The sequence below is a fragment of the Colletotrichum paranaense genome (genome assembly GCF_030867605.1).
Source record: "Colletotrichum paranaense strain IMI 384185 chromosome Unknown Scaffold_19.1, whole genome shotgun sequence".
Lineage (NCBI taxonomy): Eukaryota > Fungi > Ascomycota > Sordariomycetes > Glomerellales > Glomerellaceae > Colletotrichum > Colletotrichum paranaense.
Window position 1 is genome coordinate 608,619 of NW_026848977.1, and position 18,573 is coordinate 627,191.

Sequence of the window (18,573 nt, forward strand, 5' to 3'; positions counted from 1 at the left end):
TCTCTCGAAACTCGCTTTACAACAGTCTCGGGATACGGCTGTTTGCACACATCCCACATAGAGAGAGGTCTATACCAAAGCCCTCTCAACGACTTTCTGGCTCGATCAAGCCTGGTTTATTCCCCAGTTGATCTCAACGACGGGCCGTGTGACACGTTGACAACACTATGCCCCTATTCGCACGCTGACTGATACGCCACTAGGTTGTAACCTTGCAACAAAAGGAGGATGTGGATTCGCTCACATCATAGACAGTTTACAGAACTTCGAAGACGCGTCAACTCTGTGGCGAACTGTTTAGACCAAACTACCAAGTAATCATGGACCATGGGCGAGTCCTCTGCCAATTCTCGCTTCCACCAGGTTCCGGTGATAGGCAGCGGTCAAGCCTCCGACGCAAGAGCGAATCGTCATATCACATAGGACCTGCCACTTCTCTGGTTGACAGTATGCCTGATCGTGGTATTGCAAGCATCATTGCCCCCCAAAGAGAGGTTCTAATCTAGCGTTCCCGAGGCTCGAGCAGTAGGTGGCAGACACGCCTTCGCCTGCTTCAAGTGCGGGGTCGAAACAGCGTTTCATCCAGGAAACTTGACCTGGTAGTCATCTGCAACCTATTATTCGTCAATGGCAAGGAAATCACAAGTGCGGATAATCTCTCTATAACAGCTACGATACGGGGAAGTAGGCCGATCTCATCCCCGTCAGAAGCGAAGCCACACAACCGCAGTTACGGTTCAAGGCGTCCGGATAGAGGCAAGGCCAACGATGGGGGAACGACCAATGTTGAGTATCTAGCCCCCGAACGGCGTCACCTCGAGGCCCCGAGACTCAGGCTACCAACACATGAAGGTAGTATTCATGAGCTGCTTGAGGGGAGGGGAGGGCAATTGCGAAGCCGGGGGATGCGACCCCTAGAAACACTGTCACGAAAGGTTGAGGGCGAAGCATCACTGTACTGTATGGCACAAGAGTCAAGACTCAACTTGCAAAACGTGGCAAACCCCTTGACAAAACTGCAATTGGGCGCAGATTTGAGCGGCTAGCCAACCCTACAACTTTGCCCCTGGTAGACCGCAGTCTCGGACTAGAGATGCTAACCTGGCGAGATTACCACACATTGAAGAGTTGAGGAGATTCCCTGAGAGGTCCCGACATGGATGCCGGTGGCCCATGACAAAAGGGATCAACATGCGGAGTATTATTTCGTCGTATATTTTTGACTTTGGCACCCGTCTCGGGACCTGCATGTCAACGGGCATATTCGGGAGAGATCAGCAGTCAATCCCATCCAAGTTTCCAATTTTCTCCGACGATTACAGCAGCGCAAATGCCGGAGCCACATGGTTGACAGGCCCTTTCTCTTTGTCAACTAACAACACCGCAACGACTTTGTACCCCGTAAGACAAGCTGATTTTGCAGAGGCATTGCATTCGATAGAACGACAGCCATGACAGGAATGACGAGTGACCATTAGATTCATCGCTTTGCAATTACCATGACACGCTGTGGGAGTTGTAGTACTGTCAGAGACTAGTGGAGATGAAGGGAATAGACGTCAGGCGAGACCCTTCAATCCTCAAGCTACGGATACCATGGACTCGCCCACACTCTCCCTTCTCTCTCTTGTTGCCTTAAACTAACCCGAGGTTAAGGTTTGACCAACGTTCCCAGGCTGTCATGTCAAGATCTTGTCGGTGCCCCTCAATTAATTCTTAGCGCGGAAAACGCGATCGGACTTGTGCTCCCCCGGCCCTTGTCCTACCAAGGCTCTCACTTACATTGCATTGCTGCAATCTACGGCAACGCACAAACAGACCGCGGCTTGCAGTAGCAGTATGCGTGCCATCATCATGAGTTGACAGAGCACGCAACGCTTAAACACGGGCCTCTTCCGACGAGCAGTGTAAGCCTTCTAGACATCTCTACCACGCATACGGCCCTCTCGCAATGGCTCTCGGTGTCAGACCGAGCCCTCCCGGCGCAGGATCAAGGCTAACCTTTCGGGCAGTATTCCCACACTTTCATATCCGGTATTCGGTCATTCGGCACCGATCCGGTCTCTGGCGGTCTCTAGAGAGGTTTGCAAGAAGCACCGTCCTCCTGGCCCCTCTCTTGGCGAACTCGGCCGGCCACCCCCGCTTCGGAGCAAGACCGATGCTCAATCCCTCCCCTCGGGCCCCAACGCAAAGAAAAAGAGGAAGAGTGAGAAAAGCCACGCGTTGAGCCTGGCTTCCGGCAACGCTCCCTGCTAAGCTTGAATTGTTAGCGTCCCTCTTGCTTGGGAAAACGCTATCCAGCGTGATCTGGGGGGGCCCTTATCCAGTCACAGCTCGGTCACGCCGCACCACTACCACCAATATGTATGAAGATGAGCTAGGCTGGGAGGGGCAGGCCGACACTGGCAGACTGGCCCCCCTTTTCTTGGTCTTGGCTTCAACGGGTGCGCTCCGCGGTTGCTGCTGGTCCATGAAGCTTCAAGGGCAAGGTCACGACGCACTTGCAGTGGTGCGAAACCGCGATCCCTCCAACGTGGTAGACAGAGAGGGCCAGATCAAGTCGGGGAGGAAGCGTCCATACTCGAAAGGTGCCCATCCTCCGGCGCATCCTCCGTGGCCGAAGTCCTTCGCTGCGGAATCTGGCCCTCCAAAACGGCATCGCTTTGCATTTCACACCCTGTTCGTGGCTCTTATCACTGCTTGCGACAGACTCACAGACTCACAGGTTAGAGTATGCCCTCCAGCAATTCAGCAGTCCAGCCTCTAGGCCTTGATAGAATCAGCATTCAGCGAACCTTCATGGTCTCACCCCTGCACTGCCTTGCCTACTTGCTGCTCAGTGAGTTTCCAAGCATTCGTTTGTCAGAGCTTACAAGCCCAGCGGCCCAGGCCAAACAACGCCCATTGCACCAGCCTGGGCTAGCGAGACAATCGTTCCCGTCTTCCAGGAACGAGGTCATCTCCTGTTCGTCAACAACCGTGACCAAATACTGCATTGTCTAAAAGCCCGTAGCCATACATTCGGACTGTTTCACGACGGCACGAGGGAAGCGCACCTGTTCTTGCACAGCCCGACCCATCTCAGGCTTAACTTTCACAAACCTCTCAGGCCCCCCCCCCCCAAGGAAGCCCAAACAAATATCGGCAAATATTGCACAAACTGTACGGGATATTCCCAGCGCGATAGCTCGCATCTTATCATAGGCAACGCCACATATAGCGCTATAACGAAGAACTGCTGCAGCCCCTTTCAATTTCCAACCATCCCCTTTCCCCCCTCCCCCTTCCACCGAAGAAACGAGCGAGACCCCTGCTGGCTATTTGGACTCCGGTTGGACACGGGCTTCCAGAAGAATGTGGGTTCCTGTTGTGACAGGGTGACAGCGCGCCCCCATCAAGTGTGGGGTAAGGGTGGCCGGACAAGCTCCCACGGCTCCCAGCTCCCCCCTCCAAGGCTCAAGCTCCGAGGGCCCTGAGTAAATGAATAAGACGGATCCGTTATTGATGATGGAGGCATGGATCTCTGCGATTGAGATTGAGAGGCCGTTTGGTATCCGCAAACTTGGCGGTCTGTTTTCCTTCGGGGAGGGGTCTCAAGATGCAGAATATTCAATATCCTTTGCTATACTAAGCTTTCCACTCGGGAAAGTTTATCGCCCTTGAAGATGTTCGCCCAGTACGAGGATGGATCTTTTATTTCTCCTTAGTCGCAAGAAGCGATATTGCAAAAGAAAAATGACGGGCAGTATCTACCTTTACGTATTGGGAGGCTTCAAGCGATTATACCCGGATACGTAACGACTGCCACCTGGGTATCCGTATTCGTACGAAGTACACTACGAGACTGGACTAGGTGGTGTCTTTGCTGGGCGGCGGCCTCTACCTGTGGGCTTTCTCCGTGGGATTTTTTCTCGCCTAACGATAGGCATACCCGTGGCAACCGTCACGACGCAGGTCTTGTCACATATCTCGCATCCACCCATTTTAGCCGGAGGAGGAGCCCTTGACTCTCTCCCACTCTCTTCCTCGAGTCTGCCAACCCCCGGAGCTGGGTTTGGAACCTCTTGGTATCCACAACTCACGCCATGCCGCGCCGCCGGTGTGACCGCGAGGGGCAGTAGCCACGGCCGCGGATGCAGAGCAACCCCTTCCACGGTTCCGACCCCTGTCCTCTTGCGATACCCCGTTGGGAACGCCTTTTTTGTGCCACAGTATGCAGTAGGAGTGAGAAGTGCGAACCGGTCCAGGCGAATGGGGAATGAGCGGTTGGGCCACCTTGTTCACGAGGTGGAAGCGGAAACAGGCAGGAGGCCGAAAAAAAGAGAGGTAGAAGGTGAGGCTGCAGACCTGCCACCATCTCAGATTCTGCAGTCACGAAGAACTTTGTGTCAGTTTTTCTTGTCTTAGATGCGGATGTAGACAGATGCAGATGCAGCCCAGATGCGGGAAGGGGTCTACGGATACAAAGATCGGGCCGGGTGGAATACGAAAAGGAGGGTGTTGACGGGAACGGGAAAGGGGAGGTGGGAAGGTCTGCTGCCACGACTCCATGAGCAGAAACGACCTCTTGCATCGCGAGGAGGAAACTGAATCGGGGAGCAACGGCCACATTCAAACGACGGCTGGCTGTATTTCTGACGCGTCGTGCTCCAGCTTCAGGAGGACACGAAGCCCTCCTGGAGTCGTGACCATTGTCGGATTGTTCCTAGCAGCATCATCATCGGCTATTGGAGCCCTGCCTTTCTATCCTCTATCTCTCACTCTTTTCTCCCCTGATGCACGCACGTGGAAGAAAACCCTCCGCTGAGAGCAGTTTGTTTGATTGTGAATTCCGAAACCCCTCGTGAGAAGGGAGATCGGCCACGGAACATGGAACGAACTGCTTGTCGAGGTATCTACGGATACTGTTTACGCAGTAAGGGGGTTATCGACTTCCAGGTCCAGGTCTCGAGGTCTGAGCCGGGTGGGCGAAGAGGAGACTTTTCGTCCGGTTTCTCACCCCGGAAAGGACGGAGAGAAGTTTTCTTGGTCCAGGCCACTGTCGACAAACTCTCTCTCAGTGTTGTACGAAGGTATGTGGGAGTGTATGATCTCATGCGGCAGCACCGAAAAAGAAAGGGGTGGACGGTGACGGGTGGCTTGGGGAACAGAAACGCAGGACAAGCCTCCAGGGGCCAGGGCGGAGAGGGAAAAGATAAGTCGGGATGGCGGCGAGCAGGCACAAGGAACGGCTTGGGCAATCCCCGTATCCCGGAGTGCGAAGACGGCTCAGAGATTCTCTCCCAGGTACGGATACGTCACGCAGGGAGATCCCATCCCCGGGGAAAGGCAGCGCCGTTTCAGGATGTTGGTCTTGGTTGTGGTTCACTCGTTCAGCTCCGTTCTGGCTGGGGTCTGCAGCTTTGCAGGTTCGTGTGGAGTTCGAAGACTTCCAAGAGAGAGAGAGAGATTGATACGGAAGATACCCCGTGCTAGGCTCGCGTGAGCTTATCGACGGTTGAGTTCTTGATGTGCCTGGAGTGCCTGGAGTTTAAGAGACAAGAGTGATAGCCAAGGCTTCCAGGAGAGCCGATGGTCCGGCCTTTGATGTGGGTGTTGGATCTCATCTTGAGTGATGAGGGATGGCCATCTCGATGGCACCGTTAGATGTCGTGCTCAAGCCTCGGCATTTGATCGATTGAGAAGGGCACTTCGTACTCTGTAGATGGAGAGAGATGGCAAGCAATCGTCCGCCTGGCCTGTCTAGTTCTTGCATCTTTGGGACGTTTGAGACGAATGCTGAAGACTACTTTACGAGGGTTTACTACCTGGTGAAACAAACGTGAGGTGGGGGCTGGAAAGAAACAGCCGCCCTCTCCAAGGTAGCACTCGTGGCTTCCATGACAGATCCAGATAAAGTGTGGCTGGAGGTATGTGGCTTGCCCCGTTGCCGAACTAACCATCTGTGGCTGAACTTCATGTCCCACGTGTGGCTGAAGCTACCCCTCTACCTTAGTCCGAATGTGGCAAGTGCTACCAACAACATCACCAGAGGAGGAGTTGAAGGATATCAAATTTCTGGAGCTCCGCAAAGTCAGCAAGTTTTTACACACATGTGGCGATCCCTTCTTGCAAAGGGTTCAATTCCTATCAGAACAAGCTTCACCCGCCTCACGAGCCCTCAGAACCGCGCAGCCGCCTTCGGCACTACTGCAAAGATGGCGTCCACCACCTCGACCAACAGAGACCCAAACACCCTGTCAAACTATGGCGCGTGGCTGACCAAGCACACCACCGCCAACCTGACGATCGACTTCAAGGACAAGTCTCTCAAGGGTTCCGTCACCCTCGAGCTCGAGTCCCTGACGGACAGCCAGAGCAAGGAGATCATCTTCGACTCGAGCTTCCTCTCCATCTCGGGCGTCAAGGTCAACGCCGCCACCTCGACATGGGAGCTCAAGGACCGCGTGGAGCCGTACGGCGCCCCTCTGCACGTCTTTGTGCCCCAGGGCGCTGCCAAGGGCGAGGTGGTCAAGGTCGACGTCGACCTCGCTACCACGGACAAGTGCACCGCCCTGCAGTGGCTCACGCCCGCGCAGACGAGCAACAAGAAGCACCCGTACATGTTCTCCCAGTGTCAGGCCATTCACGCCCGCTCGCTGTTCCCCTGTCAGGACACGCCGGATGTCAAGTCGACGTACAGCTTCGTCCTTGCCTCGCCTCTGCCTGTCGTCGCTAGCGGTGTCCTCGTTGAGGGCTCCGGTAAGGATGAGAAGAAGGGTGACAACACGGTCTACCGCTTCGAGCAGAAGGTTCCCATCCCGTCGTACCTGTTCGCCCTGGCCTCGGGTGATATCGCCACGGCGCCTATTGGCCCGCGGAGTATCGTTGCCACGGGACCTGATGAGCTCAAGGAGTCGCAGTGGGAGCTGCAGAACGACATGGAGAAGTTCATGGAGGTTGCCGAGAAGCTTGTCTTCCCTTACCGGTGGGGCCAGTACAATGTTCTTGTTCTGCCGCCTAGTTTCCCCTACGGTGGTATGGAGAACCCGATTTACACGTTTGCGACGCCGACCATCATCAGTGGCGACAAGCAGAACGTCGATGTCATTGCGCATGAGCTGAGTCACTCGTGGAGTGGAAACTTGGTTACCAGCTGCAGTTGGGAGCACTTGTAAGTGAGAGTCTGGTGTGTTGCATTTCGTGACAAAGGAGGTGCTGACGACGTCATGTAGCTGGCTGAACGAGGGCTGGACAACATATCTTGAGCGCCGTATCGGCATGGCTGTCCATGGTGACGCCGAGCGCGACTTCTCCGCCATCATCGGCTGGAAGGCCCTCGAGGACGCTGTCGCTCTCAACGGCGCCGACTCCGAGTTCACCAAGCTCATCATCAACCACAAGGGCATCGACCCCGATGATGCCTTCAGCACCGTTCCCTACGAGAAGGGCTTCCACTTCCTCTACTATCTCGAGCGCCTTGTCGGCATGGACGCCTTTGACAAGTTCATCCCCCACTACTTTACAAAGTGGTCCCGCAAGTCCCTCGACTCATTCGAGTTCAAGGACACCTTCCTCACCTTCTTCAACGGCCTCGGCGACGAGGAGATCAAGAACAAGGTCGCCTCCATCGACTGGGACACGTGGTTCTACCAGCCCGGTCTCCCGCCTAAGCCGGTCTTCGACACCACCCTGGCCGATGTCTGCTACAAGCTGGCCGAGAACTGGAAGGACGAGTCCTTCAAGCCCTCCGCCGAGGACGTCGCCTCCTTCTCCGGAAACCAAAAGCTCGTCCTCCTCGAGACGATCGAGAAGTTCCCGTCTCCTCTGTCCGCTGACCGCGCAAAGCTGCTCGGCACTGTGTACGACCTCGTCTCGTCGCGCAACGCCGAGCTCAAGACGGCGTACTACAAGATTGCGCTCGCTGCCGAGGACTCGTCTGCGTACCAGGGCGCCGCGGAGTTGCTGGGCCACGTTGGCCGCATGAAGTTTGTGAGGCCGCTATTCCGGTCGCTCAACAAGGTCGATCGGGAGCTTGCGCTCAAGACGTTTGAGAAGAATAGGGACTTTTACCACCCCATTTGCCGTGGTATGGTGGAGAAGGACCTCGGACTTGTATAAATTAGGCAACGGAAAAGAATGGAATGGGTGCGAGCAGCGACCTAAGTTGGACCATATTGGGTGTCTCAATATCATGACAGAAATTAAAGCAGAGCAGGCATCGGGCACCGCAAGTGCCTAAAGTAGGTAGGTAAAGAAGAGTGGTGGTCAAAGAGCTCAAGCAGCCCTTTAGCCCCACACTGTCTGACATCTATAATAATCCTCCGCCCACTCAGTCGTGAATGGTCGGTAAAGTTGGAGCTTTGAATGTCGAGATATCGCCACTCGATTGTGTGTTGTAGGATGATTTGTCGACTGCGGCCCTTCCTTCGAAGCTCTCTCAACAGCGACTCCTCGAGAACAATCTTGTTAACCCTCACCCACAGCCTCATCTTCATCATCCTCCCTGATTTATGTTTCCAGGGATGGTCCATTCCCTTGTCCGCTTCAATGGCGTTATTGGTCTTAAAGCAGCCTTCTCAGCCCCAGAAAGAATATGCTTGCGGGTCTTCGTTGTGCTGTAATCCATGAGAAGTCTAACAACATCCTCGTGGCTCCTGTAAACTGCAAAGGCCAGTGGTGTCCTACCATTTTGATCTTCCAACTTCGAATCCGCTCCAACCTGCAGCAGATATTGTACGACATTGCTATGGCCTTCGGCGGCAGCGATGAATAGGGGCGATTGATCTGCACTATTAATCATATCGACCCGTGCTCCTGCGTCAACCAGGCTTCTCGTGGCGTCAAGATGCCCTTTTCCAGCCGCAACCCATAATGGGGTTTGTCCTGTCTTATCGGCAAAATGGGGATCGGCACCGTTGACCAGAAGAAGGGAAATAATAGCAACGTTTCCCTCTTCTGCAGCTACGCAAAGTAGGCCTGCACCCTCAGTTCCTGTCTGCCATTTTATTCTACGGACGAGATCCATACGTCCTCTCCTTATTGCTATAATTGGCGATTCCTCGGGAGATCCCCCAGCATCCATTTCGTAACCTCTTACGCCGCAAGTCGGAAAATTCATTAATTGTGGTTGATTGTGACCAGCGAGAAGTTCTTTCAAATCCGTAATGAAGGCTTGGTTCATGAGATGCGACAGCGGCCTTGCGCAATTTGGTTGTAGCGTGTCCCAAATTTCGTACCATCGAATAGCGTCATTTCCGTCTTGCCCTACTCTCATGTCGATGGTAGCAAGGCGAGCAAGACTTTCTTTATTTAGATGATCCTCAAATGGGTTCCTATTCGCCCGTTTGCAGCCTCGCGCTGCGATGTGTCTTTCGCAATCTTTATGAGCGACGAAAGTCCGATAGCAAATAGGGCAGTGTATGGGTGGCCTATGATGACTTTTTAGGTGTTCAAAAACTTGTCGGGTTGAGGTCATGCTGAGTTGGTGGGACCCGCATGCCAAATGTTTCAGCGGCCACATCTTAAAGTAATGACAGGCATAATCGCCAGATACTGGCGGCTGATTTGCATCGTCCGGAGAATCTGTCTCCGAAAAGACAAGATCCACGGATCTGAGTGAGTCTCGAGAGTGGTTGCTCATTCTGTTATTGTTGTTATTACTTCCGGGAACGGAATTGTCGTCATCGCCATAAGACCTTGGAGCGGCGAAGGTAGCAAGTCTTTCCATATGAGAAGCCATGTGATTGACAAGACTCTTCTCAAAGGGACCGCAAGAGAGGCAGAACGGGCAAAGCTGCCGTTCATCCTTGGTGCTTGCATGGGCAAGCTTAGACAATGCCTCGATCTGATATTCTCCTAGGCTTGAGTGGGAGCTTCGCAAGTGTTGGGCTAACCCCACTTGCGTTTTGAATAAGTCCTGGTGCTCGAAACACCGCCAAACTCTGCGATGAGACTGTGATTCGTGCTCTATCCAGGCCAGTCTACTCCAATACATGACTTCGGCTTGCTCACACTGATCATAGGTGCACATATAAGGCCGGAGATCTCGTAAAATATGCTCCCTATCTTGAACGTCAGGCACGTCATGTAATGCACGAGCTTGACTCACCGCCAGTGTTTGTCTTTGCCTTCGTTTGCAGGGCAAACCACGCAACAGCAAGGACAGATGAATTCTCTTTGACCCCCTCTCAATACCGGTGAAGAAGGGAGCTCTGTCGGATTGCCGTTAAGATCCAGGGCGGTCGAGCAATAGGACACGACCGAATCGGTATCAGCGCTCAAATTGCTGAATTCGAGTCTCGAGGCTTCGGTTCCGGAATAAATTGTCGGACTCACAGAACCGGATGCGGAATCATTCGGGACAAGGGGAACGAGCTTTGGTTGAAGAGGAGGAATAGGTGGTTTGGCGGGCTCGACCCCTTTGTCATGGACAGTGCTTGAAGATATCAACGGCATCTTCTGCTTGATATTTCGAGTGGTGGACGGAAACTCATCCTTGGCCAGTTTCCGAGCATGTCTTCGCCAATATGCAAAAACCCGCCTGCGATTCGTGATTGAATTACCCCAACGCCGAACAAGATATAAGCCGAAGGTGTTCTCTTGTTCCTCGGATGGTACAAAACTTGGAGTCTGTTGATGAGATTGTCCACGACTTTGTTCGGGTGATCGATTCGGCGTCTCTCTTCTTATCAGTCGGAAAAATTCCTCCACATGTCGATGGTCGTAATACGAGTACCCTCCCAGAATGTCAAGTACGGATGGATCTTCAGGATTGGGAGGTTCCTTGTATGACAAGGCTTTTTGATTCGACTGTGTCGCTCTAGAAGAAGACCCTCTGATCTGGAACGAGATTTTGACGAGTGCTGCGAGTGTTTGATCGATTTGAGACGAGTTGTAGCCTATCTCGCTCTGTACTTTATTGTTGATATCATCGTACTGGATGGTCTCGGCTGAAACGCTCCCACCATCACTTGATTCCGAATCGTCCTCACGACTTACACAAACAGCTTCTTCCACGGGCTTGCTTGAATCGTTCACAATCAGATCGTCTGCAAAAGCTGGTAAGCAACAATAAGTTGATCATCATCATCATCTGGTGAAGATGAGATTGAGGCGCTAATTGTTAATCAGAGTTAACGTTAAGAAGCTGGCGTTCTTACTTCGGCATATAAAGGCATCCAAGTCGGCGAGAAACCTCAAAATGGTGTCTTTCAAAAGTGATGCCTCCATCAAACGGAAGTCGAGTGACGCGTTCCCGTTTGCAAGTGCCCCCAGGCCGGCCGCCCAGATTTTGAAGCGATCCCGCTGGTTCTTCGCCAATTCTGCAGATAACTCTTTATGTTGAAAGTCTTTCCGCGTTTCCAGATTCGATACAAGATTACAGAAGCTCTCAAGGCATGCTTTGGTTGCCGCTGCTAGCGGAAATGGCGATTCTGTCTCCATGGCAGCGCAATCAATCTTGTCATGGGTGTCGATTTATCGCTTGCTGGTGTAAGGTCAGCACATTGTAGCTCCCTCGAATAGTCAAGATGGTTCGGCGATGCACATCGATCGCGACCACGTCAATTTTTTTTACATAAATTCGCATCGGTGTCTTCTTGAAGCCTGGTTCGATCGTCGAAGCTGCAAGGGAGGAGAAGACGGCTTTCAGAGACTGAAGATGATGAATACAAATAATCGCTCTGTAGACTGCAGATGTCTCAATCAGCAAATCTTCGGAGTTCTAAAAGAGGGGTAATGCCATTTTAGGAACGACGATGACCTGATTCCTGTACATTCGGCCAATAGGGTATTCTTAGCTGCAAGGCTGCGTCGCTGGAGATTGAAGCAAGACTTGCCACCGATAATGTCATTTTCTCACAATTACCCATGTATCTCGGCAATCTGTAATCGTTCATACTTTGTTCCTGGAGCGGCAGCATACCTTGAGACCTACTGATACATCTCGAAAGTCCTTTGGCATTCTCCTTCGTCCGAATAACGATTACTATGGCCGAGGTCGCTGGTCTTGCGCTCGCCGTGGTGCCTTTACTGATAAGCGCTCTGGAGCATCGCCAAGGCATATCAAGACCTTTACGTGCCTTTTTCAAGTTTCGACAGGAACTCTCGACAGCTCTGATCGACTTGAGATATGTATTTGTCGCGTATGACCAGAGTGTTCGATTACTACTCAACACAAGAGTAAGCGGTGATGAAATGAGTCGGATGATAGCTGACCACCAAGATCAACTTTGGATGTCACAGAGTCTGTCTTCTCAGCTGAAGAGGGATCTTGGGTCCGCATATGACGAATCCATGGGTCTACTGAAGCGGATCGAAGCCACCATGGAGACCATCGCCGCCGATCTCGACATAGGAGGCTCAGACCAGGTAAGCAGGTTGGAGACAAGACAAGCAGGTCGGCTGACATCCATCAAAGGTCTTACAGCATGGATTGCAGACTATCATTGCAGCAAACCCTCAAATTTCCGATCCGAAAAACCCTTCCAGTCAGAAATATCAGCTACGAGGACGTCTCAAGTTTACTCGGAAAATCGGCAAAGTGACGGACGGCATACACCAGCTAGAAGAATATAATCGGAAATTGCAAAGTCTTCTGGACAATGCGAAGAAAATTGGCGCCTCTCAGAACCTCGATGAACCTGCCTCGCAGACCTCCATAGAGTTCGTGGCCGATTTGCAGACCATACAAGCAAACGTTGCGAGGGTTCACAACGGTCTTATCGGACGGTGGTGCCTGAAACCACAGGGTCATCAGACGGGACTGTTGCTTGAGCAACGCCTCAGGCGCAGGAGAAGACACCGGCAAGGTCCGCTCAATAGCGTGGGTATGCAGGACCGTTACGGTGTCTCTATTCGAAGATGCGCTGAGAGGAGTTGGTTCGACACTGAAGTCCACGTGTCTTGCGATGTCGATACGGCGACCAGGTATTCTATATAGTTACCACTGAAGGGCCGTCGATCACGATGACTAACTGGGTGGCAGTTACCCCAATATCACCATTGCTCCCCCTGAACCATCAACTTCTGCACAGAGATCCTCGACTGTCGTTAGCGAGGTGAGGGATATCTGCATGGCTATCCAGAGTGCGGCATACCCGAATTCCGGGTTCAGCCTAAATAAACTCAACGTTCTTTGCGGATTCCATCACCTGGAAGCCCGTTCCTACTTTCTCGCGAATAGTGCCGTCACATTGAATGGATATCTTCCGGTTATCAAGAGGAAAGAGCACTCAATTCCAGACTTATACTGCCTCGCAATCACTCTTGCAGCTTCGGTGCTTCAGTTAAGTGAAACGCCCTGGTTAGTCAAGCCATGGAACAGGAATAAGATTTTCTTCATACGCCAGAAAGACAAAGACCGGATATCCGTGGATATCAAGCATCCTTATCTAATCTGTCAGTATGATGAGGGTAAGGTTCCTTCGCTTCCATATGGATTTCTTTGTTCGCCGACTAATTTTCATGTAGTTTCTTCTCCACCTGATTGCAGAACGGGCTCGGTCTCTCCAGGCCAACAGAACATGCTCGAACTAGCCGTCATGCTTCTGGAATTGCATAGCGGTATACCCATTGAAACTTTGACAAAAGATGAAGAGCTCGGACGAGATGGCGCACGCAACGAGTTTACAAACTTTTTGACAGCGAGCAGAGTTCTCCGCCAGCAAGTGGACGATGGCCAAATATCTTTTGGGTTCATGACTGCCATTCAACACTGTCTCAACTGTTGGAACGATCCCCGTCCGTCCTTTGATGGTGACTCAGACTTTGTTCAGTCAATCCAAGAACACGTATTGGCACCACTAGAGGGAGAGATGATGAGGTTCATGTACGGTTGAGGAAATCAATAAGAGCTGCGACAATCCCAATCTCCACCTCATCATCGTTTCGGAAATGATCGCTCGTTCAAGTCTCTGTCACGTCGATGTAACGGGGAAACCTCGAGAAATATACATCACTGGAAATAACCGGACAGTCAGACCCGTGATGAGGAGTGGAAGTCAACAGAAGATGGGAAGGGTCACAGAAGGGAATCACAACTGCATAGTAGGAGATCAGAAGCATTAGTAAGAGATAACAGCCACGAACATGTAGGGCTTCTATGCTTAATATTGTTTAATAATGCAATACTCCCAAGCTAGGAAACCTACTGGTCTTTCACATTATGGTCACAACTTGGACTGCTCCTGTACCGAAAGCTTCCGCAGCAACGGCCCAGCACGGCTACCATCTCCTGAGAACCCAAACGGCTGCTCGCTGCTGGTGGGCCGTCTTAATCTCCACTTCTCCCGCAACACTGTAGATGGCTTACGCTCGAAGCTGTCAGCGACTTGCGGACCAATAGCCGGAAGGAACTTGAATGCACTGTTTCCTCAACGTTAGCAAACAGGACCAAATCAGGGGTGAACCACGAAGAAAATGAAGATACTCACTGTCCAGCACCACCAGTCGCAAAGAACAAGCCCTCGAAATCCGGGTGATAGTCCGCGATAAAGTCTCCCTCAGGGGTATCAGTGTACCAGCACATCCTCTTGTAACACCACTCCCTCTCCGCAAACTCAGGGAAGAACAACCTCACACCCTCTCTCAGATCCTCGTCCGCATCCTGCGGCAAATACCCAGACGCGGCATTACTCTCCCTCAACCGCGGCGTCGAAATCGTCCTCTTCCCAGCCCCTCCCTCCTCAACCTCAACCTCGGTCGCGAAGCCCCACCCGTGCCTCGCAAGCTTGAGCAAGTTCGTCCCGGGCGTGGGCGGGAAGCAGAATACGCCCGTGCTCATGTTGATCATTACGGGCATATCCTTCACCCTCTCCGCCTCCTCGGCCGAAAGCTGGATGAAGCCCACGGGCTGGCCCGAAGCCGACATGGCGTGTCCCATGCCGGGGATGATGCGGTTCGTCCACGCCCCCGTCGCGAGAACGATCTTGTCCGCCGACAGCGTCGTCCCCGCCGCCGTCTTCACGCCCGTGACCTTATTTCCAGACCTCTCGAGCGAGACGACGGTCCCGTGCCGCCCCGTGACAAACGACACGCCCGCAAGCGTACACCGCCCCGCGAGCGCCCTAATCGCCCCCGCGGCATCAGCCCACCCACCAATAGCATTCAACGTGGCCGTGAAATCCTTCAAGTCAGCCTGCACTCCTTTATACCGCTTCTTCACCTCCACATCCACCAGCGGCGGCGCATAAAACTCCTTGGCCGGCCTCCCGCCGCTCTCCCACTTGCGGAACTTGTCGAAATAGGCGCTCGGGCCCTCCCGCTCGTCGGCCATCATGACGAAGCCGGACTGGTGGTAGTGCGGGCCGAACAGCTCCGATGTCTGCCAGCCGTGCAAGGCGTCCGTGGCGAGGGCGGCGTAGTGCGGGTCCGTGTACTCTGTGCGGATGATGCGCGAGACGTCGACGGAGCTGCCGTCGGGGACGGGCGGGAGGAAGCGGTCTAGGACTGTGACGGAGGTGTAGCCGCGGTTCTTTGTGAGTTCGTAGGCGAGGGAGAGGCCGAAGACGCCTGCGCCGACGATGAGAATTGGTGAGTGTTTGGATGTCATTGTGTAAGATGCGGTTTTGTGGTGGATGAGGTGGAAGTAAGGTTGTGAGAAGATTTCGGGAAACTCCAGCTAGAATTTCTTACTTTCTTTGCCTCTAGTTCAAAATTATAGAGCTAGAAGAGTAATAAAAGACGATTTGATCTCAAGATGAGTGAGCTCTAAACGACGTGCGACTCTCTCATGTTATACCTATCAACTTATCTCAGCAATCAACGTCGGCGCAGGGTCCGAACGGATACAAGCTGGTGTGGGGACGGACCGGTTTCCGTACCCACATTTCCACATCCAACATCCTGGGTGGGGGCTGCGTGGAGTTCATCGCAAGTAGCAAAGCAAATGAGAAAGGAGAATATCGTCTACCGAGGTTCGAACCGTTGGGGCCCGGATTTGCCAATCTGGTGCCATTGGATGCCGTCATGTCGGGCTTCCGGAGTCGGAGCTGTGGAGACTGGAATTTACGGGCCTCTCTTTGCAGGACACGCTGGTGCTGGCCCGCTGGGTGGTCCCCGTTGTGGGTCCAGTCGGCTTCTGCCCGGCGATCGCTTGCCGTGTAGATGGTATTGCTTCCCATGAACAGAATCAACACACCACATACAATCTCATAGAGTAAAAAAACCAACAATTCATAGACGTGCTACCGACCCTAAACCCATTCTGAATAGGCACACCTGCCATCCAACAGAAACAACATCCTTGCATCTTAAATACCTCCTGTCCATTTCTTCTTCCCTCATACATACACCACACCCCAACATCTCCATCACCCACATTTTCAAACGAAAATCAGTGGAACTGATCCTCCGTCACGCCCTTACCCATGGCAGCGGTACTGCTGATGCCGCCGGTGACCATCTTCTGCAGCTCGTCGACGTACGTCGCGCCGCTCCACTTTTGGTGCTTGACGACGTCGACGCCCGAGTCCATCTCGGGCTCCTGCACGAGCTCTCCGTACGCGCGCATACCCTGCTGGCTGTATGCCTTGGCGAACTTGTCGCTGATGAGCGCCGTCGTGTGCAGGCCCGCCAGGGTGATGAACTGCCAGCAGTAGCCGAGCGACGCGAGGCGGCGGATGTACGTCTCCTGCTCGTCGCGGGGCATCGCCGTCTTCCAGTTGAAGGAGGGCGAGAGGTTGTAAGCGAGCCTGAAGAAGACCAAAAGTTAGTAAACCCAATTTTTCTATTTACCAAGAGGATTCTTTCTTTCCGAGGCTGGACTTGTGTACTTACTTTTGCTCGGGCCAGACGGCGTGGACGCCCTTGGCGAACTCCTGCGCCTGCTTGAAGTCGGGCAGCTTGCTCTCCATCCAGATGGCATCGCAGTAGGGGGCATACGCGATGGCGCGGTTGATGGCGCAGTCGCAGCCGCCCTTGAGGCGGTAGTAACCCTCGCGCGTACGCGGGGAGTCCCAGTCAAAGTGGATGTCGGCGCCGAGGATGCCCTTTGCGATGGCGCGTGCCTCGTTGTTGCTCTTGCCCTTGGTGGCGGCGGTGTACTTTTGGATCAGGCCGTCCTTGTTGGAAAGAGGCGCGGCCTTGATGGCGTCGACGACGGCCTCGTCGAAGCGCTTGAGGTTGGCCTGCTTCAGCCAGTTGTCCTCGATGGCCTGGAGCTGGTCGCCCGTCTTGCCGGCCAGCTCGGCGGCGATCATGAGGTCGTTGAGGGGCTGGAGACTGGGGTTCGTGGAGCCGAGGATGAAGGCGTGGTCGCGGGGGTCGATATTTGTGCTGAGGAGGGTGGCGGCCTCGGCGTCGGTGCGGGCGACGGCGACGAGGTTGGAGCCCATGATGTCGGCCTGGGCGCGGATGGCGACGAGGCGGTTGATGTGCTCCTGGATGGGAACGAGGACCTTGCCGGCCATGTGACCGCACTTCTTGGTGCCGGGGGCCTGGTCCTCAATGTGGATGCCGGCGGCGCCCTTCTCGATGAAGAGCTTGGTGAGCTTCATAACGGCCGTGAGACCGCCGTGGCCCGTGTCGGCGTCGGCGATGATGGGTCTCAGGTAGTCGATGTTGGCGAGCTTGGCGCGAGCCTCCTTGGAGACGCTCAGGCGTTCCTGGCGTTGTTTCCGGTCGTGGAAGAGCTGGGCCATGAACAGGTGGGCGACCTTGTTAGGCACGGTGGTCTGTCAAGGCAGGTTAGCTACGGGAATTTGCCTGGACAGTGGTTGACAAGGTGGAGAACTCACATAAGGGTAGTCTGCCAGATCCGGGCCGGGCTCGTCCGAGGCCGAGGCCGTTGACGATGATTGCCATCCAGATACGTAGACGGTGTCGAGGTACTTGGCCATCTGAGTGACCATTGTGGGCTCCAAGCAGCCGTAGGTGTAGCTGGCATCCTTGTTCTTGAAGCGGTTCTCGAGAATCTCAAAGAGCTTCTTGGACTGGGCGTTACTCGGATACTCAATCTTGAGGTGGCCTCTCTTGGAGACAATCTGCTCGGCGGTGAAGGATCGCTTGGTGTGTCTCCATCGCGGCTCGCTCCACCACTTCTTGACTTGCTCAACCTCCTTTTGGAACAGGTCATCCTCGATGTTCGGGTCCACGGCGTTGTTGACCATGTTGCTGGCAGCCATAATGGGCAATGTGTAGCTTTAGACTTGTGGGAAAGATGATGCTATTGTGAGGGTTTGTAGCGGAGATTTCTCGGCGACGATATGCTTCGAGATGGAGGGGTATGTAGGAATCGAAGTTGGACACGAATACCTAGATATTTGGCAGGCCAGGAACAAGACAATTTAGCATCAGACTAATGATGCTATTTACAACTCCAATTGACAAGTGATCAACGAGTTCAAGGGAAGAGATGATGGTGCTTGGAGAGGTAGAAGAGGAGGAGAAAGAAAGTCAATCTTGGAGGAGTCACAAGCAAAAAAAGAGAAGAGGTCATGGCAGAGCATAAGAATAAAGAAGCAAGTAGGCAAGCAGAAGCTAGGCCATGGCCGCCATCGGCAGTGTTCGGCCAAAAGGCGTTCCTGGACCAATCGTCTTACATCTGTTTCGAGGCTTGTACCTCTGACCTCTGGCCCAGGCCAGTCAATGGAC

General features: G+C 53.5%; 9 protein-coding genes across 9 annotated transcripts, besides 1 other annotated feature; 6 read left to right on the forward strand and 3 right to left on the reverse strand.

Annotated features, from left to right (window-relative positions):
* Window positions 1–320: 320 nt before the first annotated feature.
* CPAR01_15489 (uncharacterized protein) lies at window positions 321–1,046 on the forward strand (the record flags this gene model as incomplete). Its single annotated transcript, XM_060499738.1, has 2 exons — window positions 321–447; window positions 670–1,046. The coding sequence occupies 2 exons, from the start codon at window positions 321–323 to the stop codon at window positions 1,044–1,046; spliced, it is 504 nt and encodes a 167-aa protein (XP_060341738.1).
* Window positions 1,047–2,362: 1,316 nt separating this feature from the next.
* On the forward strand, window positions 2,363–2,767 carry CPAR01_15490 (uncharacterized protein; the record flags this gene model as incomplete). Its single annotated transcript, XM_060499739.1, has 1 exon — window positions 2,363–2,767. One exon carries the CDS (start codon window positions 2,363–2,365, stop codon window positions 2,765–2,767), a length of 405 nt encoding a protein of 134 aa, XP_060341739.1.
* Window positions 2,768–3,317: 550 nt separating this feature from the next.
* Window positions 3,318–3,395: a sequence feature (Short protein (CPAR01_15491, KAK1519998.1) was converted to a misc_feature.).
* Window positions 3,396–4,869: 1,474 nt separating this feature from the next.
* Window positions 4,870–5,475, forward strand: CPAR01_15492 (uncharacterized protein; the record flags this gene model as incomplete). Its single annotated transcript, XM_060499740.1, has 1 exon — window positions 4,870–5,475. The coding sequence occupies one exon, from the start codon at window positions 4,870–4,872 to the stop codon at window positions 5,473–5,475; it is 606 nt and encodes a 201-aa protein (XP_060341740.1).
* A 617-nt stretch (window positions 5,476–6,092) lies between these two features.
* Window positions 6,093–8,100, forward strand: CPAR01_15493 (leukotriene A-4 hydrolase/aminopeptidase; the record flags this gene model as incomplete). The annotated part of the gene is made up of 2 exons (XM_060499741.1): window positions 6,093–7,153; window positions 7,215–8,100. The coding sequence occupies 2 exons, from the start codon at window positions 6,093–6,095 to the stop codon at window positions 8,098–8,100; spliced, it is 1,947 nt and encodes a 648-aa protein (XP_060341741.1).
* Window positions 8,101–8,476: 376 nt separating this feature from the next.
* CPAR01_15494 (uncharacterized protein) lies at window positions 8,477–11,424 on the reverse strand (the record flags this gene model as incomplete). The annotated part of the gene is made up of 4 exons (XM_060499742.1): window positions 8,477–9,339; window positions 9,643–10,043; window positions 10,091–11,039; window positions 11,142–11,424. The coding sequence occupies 4 exons, from the start codon at window positions 11,422–11,424 to the stop codon at window positions 8,477–8,479; spliced, it is 2,496 nt and encodes an 831-aa protein (XP_060341742.1).
* Window positions 11,425–11,970: 546 nt separating this feature from the next.
* CPAR01_15495 (uncharacterized protein) lies at window positions 11,971–13,468 on the forward strand (the record flags this gene model as incomplete). The annotated part of the gene is made up of 5 exons (XM_060499743.1): window positions 11,971–12,162; window positions 12,226–12,351; window positions 12,401–12,909; window positions 12,968–13,285; window positions 13,453–13,468. 5 exons carry the CDS (start codon window positions 11,971–11,973, stop codon window positions 13,466–13,468), a joined length of 1,161 nt encoding a protein of 386 aa, XP_060341743.1.
* Window positions 13,469–13,505: 37 nt separating this feature from the next.
* Window positions 13,506–13,820, forward strand: CPAR01_15496 (uncharacterized protein; the record flags this gene model as incomplete). Its single annotated transcript, XM_060499744.1, has 1 exon — window positions 13,506–13,820. The coding sequence occupies one exon, from the start codon at window positions 13,506–13,508 to the stop codon at window positions 13,818–13,820; it is 315 nt and encodes a 104-aa protein (XP_060341744.1).
* Window positions 13,821–14,150: 330 nt separating this feature from the next.
* Window positions 14,151–15,532, reverse strand: CPAR01_15497 (FAD dependent oxidoreductase; the record flags this gene model as incomplete). The annotated part of the gene is made up of 2 exons (XM_060499745.1): window positions 14,151–14,346; window positions 14,415–15,532. The coding sequence occupies 2 exons, from the start codon at window positions 15,530–15,532 to the stop codon at window positions 14,151–14,153; spliced, it is 1,314 nt and encodes a 437-aa protein (XP_060341745.1).
* A 783-nt stretch (window positions 15,533–16,315) lies between these two features.
* CPAR01_15498 (isocitrate lyase) lies at window positions 16,316–18,104 on the reverse strand (the record flags this gene model as incomplete). The annotated part of the gene is made up of 3 exons (XM_060499746.1): window positions 16,316–16,673; window positions 16,759–17,654; window positions 17,718–18,104. The coding sequence occupies 3 exons, from the start codon at window positions 18,102–18,104 to the stop codon at window positions 16,316–16,318; spliced, it is 1,641 nt and encodes a 546-aa protein (XP_060341746.1).
* Between the last annotated feature and the right edge of the window lie 469 nt (window positions 18,105–18,573).